General features: G+C 33.9%; 1 protein-coding gene across 1 annotated transcript in view; it reads left to right on the top strand.

The window, feature by feature from the left end:
* The window catches only part of SPATA17 (spermatogenesis associated 17), a 124,965-nt gene that overhangs the window by 25,202 nt on the left and 90,583 nt on the right, over window positions 1–9,180 (top strand). The window contains exon 2 of the mRNA XM_012811604.1: window positions 7,945–8,148. Coding sequence (XP_012667058.1) covers window positions 7,945–8,148 — 204 coding nt within the window. The remainder of the gene's footprint in view (window positions 1–7,944; window positions 8,149–9,180) is intronic.

Below are 9,180 nucleotides of genomic sequence, written 5' to 3'. Positions count from 1 at the left end.
TTGAACCATCCTTGAGATCCTGGGATAAAACCCACTTGGTTGTGGTGTATGATTTGTTTCATGTGTTGCTGGATTCTGTTGGTTAGGATCTTGTTGAATAAAGAACTAGCTTTTGACTTATTGATTTTCTTTATTGATTTCCTATTTTCAATTTCATTGTTTCATGCTCTGATTTTTATTACTTTATTTCTTTTGCTTACTTTGGAATTCATTTGATCTTCTTTTTTTTAGTTTTCTAATATGGGAGTTTAAAGTATTGATTTTAGATCTTTCTTCTTTTCTAATACCAAGTACTAGAAATTTCCCTTTAGGTACTGCTTCTGTTGCATCACACAAATTTTTATAACTTGTATTTTCACTTTCACTTAGTTCAAAATATTTTAAAATTTCTCTTGAAATTTCTTTTTAACCCATGTGATATTTAGAGGTGTATTGTTTAATCCTCAGGTATCTGGTGGGTTTCTAGTTATCTTTCTGTTATTGATTTCTAGTTTAATTCCATTATTGCCTGAGAACATACTTTACATGACTTCTCTTCTTTTAAATTTGTTAAGGTGTGTTTTGTTGCCCAGGATGTGGTCTGTTTAGGTGAGTGTTCTGGATGAACGTGAGGAGAATGTGCATTTTGCTGTTAGGTGAAGTGGTCTATAGATGACTGATGCTGCTGTTAAAGTCAATAGTGTGCTTGCTGATTTTCTGCCTGCTGCATATCTCCATTTCTGACAGAGAGGAGTTAATGTCTCCAGCTGCTTCTCATTGCAGTTCCATCAGTTTTTGCCTCACATATTGTGATGCTTTGTTGTTAGACACATACAAGTTAAGGATTGTTATATCTTCTTGGGAAATAGATTATTTTATCCTTATTTATTGCCCCTCTTTATCCCTGAAAATTTTCCTTGCTTTGAAGTCTTCAGTGTCTGAAATTAATAAAGCTACTCCCACGTTCTTTTCATTGGTGTTAGCCTGGTATATCTTTCTCCAAACCTTTACTTCTAGTTTATATGTCCTTATATTTAAAATGAGTTTGTTGTAGACAACGTATGTTGGGTCTTCTTTTTTGGTTCATTCTCACAATGTCTTTATTTTAATTGATGTATTTAGACCATTGAGGTTTAAAGTGATTATTGAAACAGTTGGATTAGTGTCTTGTGTTTGTTACTGGTTTGGTGTTTGTTGCTCTGTTCTTTATCTTCCACCAGTTTACTGTCTTTTCTGATTTTATTACAATAATTGCAGTTTTTGTATAATTTTATTTTAGTTTTCATTTCTTTGTATATAAGTTTATACTTCTTTTTTATCTGAGTGATTGTCTCAGAGCTTGCAACATGCATTCACATCTGCTTTCAAGTAACACTATACCACTTCATGGGTAGTATAAGTACCTTATAATAACAAAATAATCTGAATTTCCTTCTCCTGTCTTTAGTATTATGACTGGCATTCATTTAACTTATACAAAGCCTATATAGACATATGCATACATAATTAAATACCTCAATGCTATTGTTTTGAAGAAACTATTATTTGTTAGATCAATTAAGAATGAGAAAAATGAAAATTTTTATTTTACCTTGATTTATTTCTTTTCTGATGCTCTTCCTTTTATTATGTACATCTGAGTTTTTGGCCTATATCATTTTCTTTTTCTCTGAAACTTCTTTCAACATTTCTTGCAAGGCAGTTCTAATGACAACAGATTTTTTTCATTTTTATTTGTATGCAAAAGTCTTCATTTTATATATATATATATATTACCCTTTATATGTATAATTTAACATATCTATCTATCTATCTATATACACATATAAAGGATAATTTCATATGATAAAGAATTCTAGGAAGATTCAACACTAAATTGTTCACTACATTCTCTACTTGCTTACATGTTTTCTGAGAAGTTGATTGTAATTCTCATCTTTGCCTTCTATGGGTAAGGGTTTTCTCTTTCTTGTATATTTTTGCAAGATTTTTCACATTTTCAATTTTCAGGAATTTGAATATGATAAAGCCAAGTGTGGTTTTTCTTTTTTGATTTATCTGCTTGATTTTCTTTGTGTTTTCTGGAATGTGGTTTGGCATCTAACATCAATTTAGGGAAATTCATAGTCCTTATTGTTTTAAATATTTCTTGTTCCTTTCTCTTACTTTTCTTTTCCTGAATTTTTGTTTTGTTTTGTTTTGATTTTTGCGACAGAATTTTACTCTGTCACCTGGGATAGAGTGCAGTGGTATGTGCATGATCACAGCTCACTACAGCCTCAAACCCCTGGGCTTAAGTGAGCCTCCCAAGTAACTGGGACTACAGACATATACCACCATGCTAGCCTAATTATTTTTTTATAGAGACAGGGGTCTCACTATATTGTCCTTGCTAGTCTTGAACTCCTGTGCTCAAGCAATCTTCATGTTTTGGCCTCCCAAAGTGCTGGGCATGAGCCCTTGTGCTTGACCTATTATTTTCATTACATATGTATTATACCTTTTGTATTTGTCCCACAGTTCTTAGATATTCTGTTTCAGTTCCATGAGAATTTCTTCTGTGTACTTTTCCATTTGAGGAATCTATTGACAAATCTTCAGGTTCAGATTTTCTTTTCTCAACCTTTTTTAATCTACTACTGAACCCATCAAAGACATTCTTCCTTTCTGTTATTTCCATCTCTCTACTTACACAGGCTATCTGTTCCCACATGCTGTCTTCCTTAATCACTGGAGCCTTTAGCATATTAATCTGTTATGTTAAATTCCTAGTCTGATAATTCCAACATTCCCATCATATCTGAGTCTGGTTCTGATGCTTGATTTGTCTCTTCAAACTCTATCTTTTGCTGTGTTTCCACAGAGGCTGCTTCTGCAAATTTCATGTACCAGTATTACCACTTCAGACTTTCTCCTATGCTTACCTTTCAAAGGAGATGATAAAATCTAAAGAATCTCATTTTATGCAGAATTAAGTGCATACTTTTAGCTTTCTACTATTGACCTCAACTTTTCCATGCTTATTTCTGACAAGAGCCTCATGCTTAAACTGCCTGCCTTGATGTTCCCTCAATAAAGGTGCTATATTTTCCCACAACTATGTCTTTGTCATTCTATTCACCTGGGATATCTTTCCATTTTTTTTTTCATTTTTTATTGCAAATTTCTGCCCATCTTTAGAACAAATTCAGATTTCACAGAGCTTTCTAAAGAATATATCCCTTCATCATATCCTCTGGTGTACATATACCTCCTCTATAACCATTATAAGACGAAACTTACTGAAGAGTAAAGTTACAGTTAGTCACAAAATCGTTCTTCTAATACCACCCTCCTCTGTTACTGACAGCAATTTAACAGGAGCAATTACTTTATAGTCATCTCTATGCCCACCTTATGTCTGTCAAGGCAGGCCCTTTCTCAGTATCTTATTTAAACTTCTTCATTTGAATCAACATTTCATTATAATGTTTTAAGGTATGATAATAGTGATGAACATATGAAAATGATTTCTAAAAATATACATTTTTGTTAACTTGGTAAAGCCAGCAACCTCAAAGGTCATATTTCACTTGAAATATTTCTTGTTTATCATGTGAGGAAAAAAATCAAATTGTATCTATAATTTTTCTTAGACATATGAAATACATGAGGAAAAATAAGTGTGTTTTAGAATAAAGGAGGTATAGCACAATAGTTAGGACAGCCTTTTGAATGTCAATTTTCCAGTAATACTACTTACCTGTTGCACTATATACCTCTGAAGAGTTCTCTAAGTCTTCTCCAAACAAACTCAAGCTAAACGCAGTTATTATTTTTTAAATATCCCCTGTTTATGTACCCCTGAGGAATTTAAAGGGAAGGGTCTAGAATAAGCACACAAACAACTTGGGGGGGGTTTGGCCGAAACAATCCCCTTGAGGCTGCTCTTTAGCGTATGAGATCCTGAAAGAGCTCCAAATGGCTCCTACCAGTTACTTTCTCAATTTTCTGGGGTCTACATTGAATGTGACCCCACTATGTGATTGATGCAAAACATGTAAAAATTTTATTTCTCACTGAAGTAAAAGAAGATAAAAAGCATGTGTATTCAGTTAGAGTTGGAAATATATTGATTTGTATAGATAAATTCTAACTGGAATATTCCTTGTGAGTCTCTAATGTTGCCAAGAAATTCTCCCTTCTGTGGTCCTGTGCCTGAAATGCATATAGAAGCATAACTGCTGTATCTGAGAAATGACCATGTTTCCTTTTAGTCCCTAGCAAGAGTAATTGAATGTAGAATATCTTACTAAACACTAGACTGTGACAGTGTGTTAACACTCTGACTATCTCCTAACAGCAGGGCAATTATTTGCTGAGTGGGATTTTTATAAATCCCCTGGCAGTAGCGTGTCCTGATAATTATGATGAAGTGCATTGGTCAGTGTTGATTCAGCAGTCCTTACCCTAGCAGATATTTCATTCACAGTTCTCTGGCCCACTTTTACTTTTCTATATATTAGAGATTTTTACTACTCTTGGCTACTTGTTCAGTATCTAATTTTTTCAAAGCATAATTGATCAGAACTTAGAACCCAAACATATTTCAGACAAGTGTCCTTTAAAGACTATCTGTCTCTCGTGTATTCACAAATTTTTAATCATAAGGCAAGAAAATAGTTTTAAATTTCATACCTTTTGTGCCAATTAGCCAATCCTGTTGACTGTGCAATTGTCATTTGTAAAAGTAAAACCCAAAGTCTCCCACCCAGTATATGTAATTGTTCTTCATTTTTGCAATAAATAGTTACTTTGAAATCATGATGATATATTAGTAATTGTGATTTGGGAATCATAGGTACATTCAATCCTGTTTCTTATTCTTCCTACTTTACAGAAACTTGTTTTAAAAGTAAACCTCAATAACAAAAAAAGGAGAAAAGAAATTAGACTATAGCTTCCCCCAGGCAATTACAAAATAAAGGTCAGTGTATGAGTGAAAATGGCCATAAAAAACATTTTTTATGGAATAAAACAGTAGATACTCCAAATATAATGTGTATATTCCTTCATTTGCAAATCAATTGCACTCTTAAAACACTTTTGCATATAATATTTAAGTGTAAGAACAAAAACTGAGAAGAAAAGAGCCATCTGATAGATTGTTAGAAATATGGAATGGTTCAAAATATGAATGTAATGCTAAGGGTGACTGGGTAACAAATGGCACATTTGCTCGTTGTTCAACCTGACGTAATTAATATTCCAGGTCATGCTTAAGTTCCCATGATGGAGGGTCTGAAGGGGGAATTCAAGAAAAATATATATCTATTATATAACTCATTGGCTTTTTTTTTTTCCTTTTGACGAGTCAGAATCATAGCCTTTAAAAAAATCAGTGCTTTCACACCTCATTTGCAGTATTCACCACTGGGCCACCAGTCAGCAGCAGGCCTGATGCAAGGAGGTCAGTAAGAAGCTATTAGCAGAGTCCTCTCCTGAGATTTCTTGGGTCTTATTGAGTTGAGTGTTAGCATGACAGTACTGCAAATAACTCAGTTGTAGGCTTTTTCTTTTTCTTTTTTTTTTTTCTAAACAGTTAGCACAGATTTCCCCATAGTGTTGGTCACTCTAGAAAATTATTGCTGAAAATAAAGTCCCCAAAGCTAGCTTGGCAGTAGCCCTTCTAAGTTGTGAAAAATGTGAAAACTGAAAATATGTCAGAGTCCCTTAAGGTTAACTCTGTCTTTTGTGACCCATAGTACTATTTTAAAAAATCAACAACAAAACATTATTCATTAAGTGGCTTACAAAACGGTGAAATATGGCAATTGAGACAATAGTGTGTTAGGGTTGTTTTATTTACTTAAAGAAATAATAAGTAAATGGATACTTTATCAAAGTAAACGAATAGGGCATTTTCTTGCTTTAGGGATTGAGAGAGTCCTGAACTATTTTTATTGACGCAAGTTAGCAAATGTATTAAATTAATTTCTAAAGTACTGACACCTTGAAGACTTTAAATGATACATTTGAAATTCAATTAAAATATATTTTCTACCTATATGTGATTTAAATTGCAAAGAGAATACACATGAGGAGGTCTCCATATAGGTTGCAAAATATAATTTAAGAAAGCTATCATGTCTACTGATCTATTTGCATTTCCCATCTAGCCTATGTATACACACGCATGCAAATATAGAAGAGATCAAAGACGATTCCTAATAGGGTAAAGTTAATAGCTGGTAGCAATTATTAGGGTAGATAGATATTTTTAAATGATAATTTATAGTCTGATTAAATGGTACGCATTTCATCATTTTAATCTGTAACGTTGTAGACATTTTAGTAATAAACTGACAGACTTCAGTTAATTAGATCATCAGTAATGAATGAAATGGTATTCTCCTAGCTTTTTCACAGACTATGTAGATTTAGTTATATTTTATGCCAGAATAGCCTTTTTTAATGCAACATTTATTGTTTTTCCCATCACAATTGATACATTCTTATCTTAGAAAATTACCTTAAAAATTACTGGACACTGAAAGCTATTTTCTCCGTAGTCACCTTCGTGTGTTATTTAGTTACAGTGAAAGCAACATTATGGCATTAAAAACAGCTTTAAGATCTTTCAGCACAGTGTTTTTTCCTGTATCAATTTTAACAGGTAAAAAAAAAAATACTGAAAGAAGAGCCAGTTGAAAAATATTTTTATATATTTGAATTCATTTACATTAGCTTTTTTTATGTCCAATAAAATTTAGTTCCCAATTACAAAATAGGGACACTTGAGTTAGAGGTGACTCAAGTGAGTCTGTGATCGTTTAGTTCGAGATCACAATGTATTTGAAAACAAATTGAAACTGGCATGTTCAGAAAGAAAAAAAAAGGATATAATCTAAAAATTCTTTGAAAGCAGTTAATAAGGTTTTAAAATAAATAAAATCTGCTGAGATATTTATGTCTTTGGAAAGCAAGAATATAATAGAGGTTTGCATGGTCCTTCCTGAACTGTGAATTGTTTGTTATTCTACATGATCATTGAAGTGTCTTTTATTGAGTGTCTTCTACATGCCAAGTACTCTGCTAGGCCCTGGGGTTGCAAAAATACCTGACACAGAGTCTCTACACTCCAACAGTTTGCTTGTGGAAAACTGATGCACACAAAATTCATTCTGCAACCACGTGATGGGTGCTGTAATGGATGTCCCCAGGTTGTTAAGGGAGCATATGAGTGAAGACATTCAGTTCAACTTGGATAGGTATTTGATAGAGGTTGTCAATTATTGATGAGGTAGGCTAGAAATACAAAATTTTCCTGGATGATTTTTCAAAGATTTTGCTGTTCTAGTTAATCTGAATGCTTTGGGAGGGCTGATTCCGTAAGGTAAATGGAGCAAACAGAAATGTTTGTAGAAATGCTGACGGCATAAAAGGAAAGCACATCTTTAGGGAGAACAGACAGATTTAATGGATGTCTTCTAGGTATAGTTCAGAGTGTCCACAAAGCAAGCAAACAAGTCATACTGTCCTTTAAAATGTAACTTTTCCTTATGAATATGCATTTGTGTGTGTGGTATTTACATATACACATATACCTATGTGTGTATTTTGTATACTCTAACAGCATCAGATTTTCAGACAGTAAACAAGAATACAAAATGGATGATGTAAGATTCTTCTGTTATTTTTATCTTAGATAAAATTACATAAAAATACCATGTGTGGCAGATAGAAACTATAGCTCAGTGGTTTAAAATGTTTAGTATTCAATCCCGAAAGTTGTTGAAATTGTTTGTCTAGAATGGAGGAAAAGCTATGAGCATTATATCTAAAATCTCCTTAGGTGAATCTGAAGTCGGCCACCAGTTAAGACTTAAACTGTAGTTTTGGTTTAAGAAACATGAAAAGTTTCCTGGTACAATTTTGTCTTCCTTTATTTCACATAAAAATTAAAATTTCTTTATTCTTCTTTAGATTCCAGGTATCTACAATTCACCATTCAGAAGAGATCCTGATCCATGCGAGTTGCGGTTAAAGAAGGCAAGGCCTATAACACGCCAAAGGCCTAGAGTTGAGCAGGCCTCCTCCACAGACCTTAACAGCTGGCTAGCTTGTACAAGCGCCCGCTCTTTTCCTCGATCTGAAATTCTGCCACCTATTAATAGGAAGCAATGTCAGGTACTAATTATCTGTGTAAGAATTCTGTCACTGATTTTATTTTTGCTGTTTATATTATGTAAAATACATGTAACATAAAAATTAACATCTTAAGCATTTTTAAGTGTACAGTTATATTATGTACAATACATGCAACATAAAAGTTAATATCGTAACCATTTTCAAGTGTACAGTTCAGTGATATTAAATACAATCCTATGTTTGTGCAGTCATCGCCACTGTCTGGAGAACTCTTCAGCTTGCAAAATGGAAACTCTATGCCCATTAAATAGCTCTCCATTTCCCCTTCACCCACCCCTGATATGGCTAATTTCACTTAGCATAATGAGCTTAGAGTTCATCTGTGTTAAATTCAAGTGTCGCAGATGTCTATTTTCAGAATTTCCTTCTTTTTTAAGGCTGAGTAATACTCCATTGCATGTGTGTCACACATTATGCTTATCCAGTTAGCCAGTGATGGGCACTTGGAGTGCTTCTATGTTTTACTTTGGTTATTTATTTATTTATTTATTTGAGACAGAGTCTCACTCAGTCACTCTGGGTAGAGGGCTGGGTATCATAGCTTATAACAACCTCAAACTCTTGGGCTCAAATGATCCTCTTGCCTCAGCCTCCCTAGTAGCTGGGACTACAGGTACCCACCACAACGCCCGGCTATTTTTTTTTTTTTTTAAGAGACGGGTACTTGCTGTTCCTTGGGCTGGTCTTGAATTCTTGAGCTCAGGCAAACCACCCATCTTGGCCTCTCAGAATGCTAGGATACGGGCATGAGCCACTGCGCCCGGCCCTACATTTTAGTATCGTGAATAATACTACTGTGAACGCGGGTCTACAAGATCTCTTCAAGACTATGTCTTCATTTCTTTTGGGTATATATGCAAAAGTGGAATTGACAGATTCCACTTCTATTTTTAATGTTTTGAGGAACTACCATACTGTTTTCCATAGTGGCTGTGATGTTGAACTTCTTTTAATGTGCTTCCTGTCATTTGTATATCTTCTTTGGAGAAGGTCTATTCAAGTCTTTTGCCC

Source organism: Otolemur garnettii, unplaced genomic scaffold, assembly GCF_000181295.1.
Source record: "Otolemur garnettii isolate 467f Iridium unplaced genomic scaffold, OtoGar3 scaffold00168, whole genome shotgun sequence".
Taxonomy (NCBI): domain Eukaryota; kingdom Metazoa; phylum Chordata; class Mammalia; order Primates; family Galagidae; genus Otolemur; species Otolemur garnettii.
This window is presented reverse-complemented; position numbering and strand designations above follow the sequence as displayed.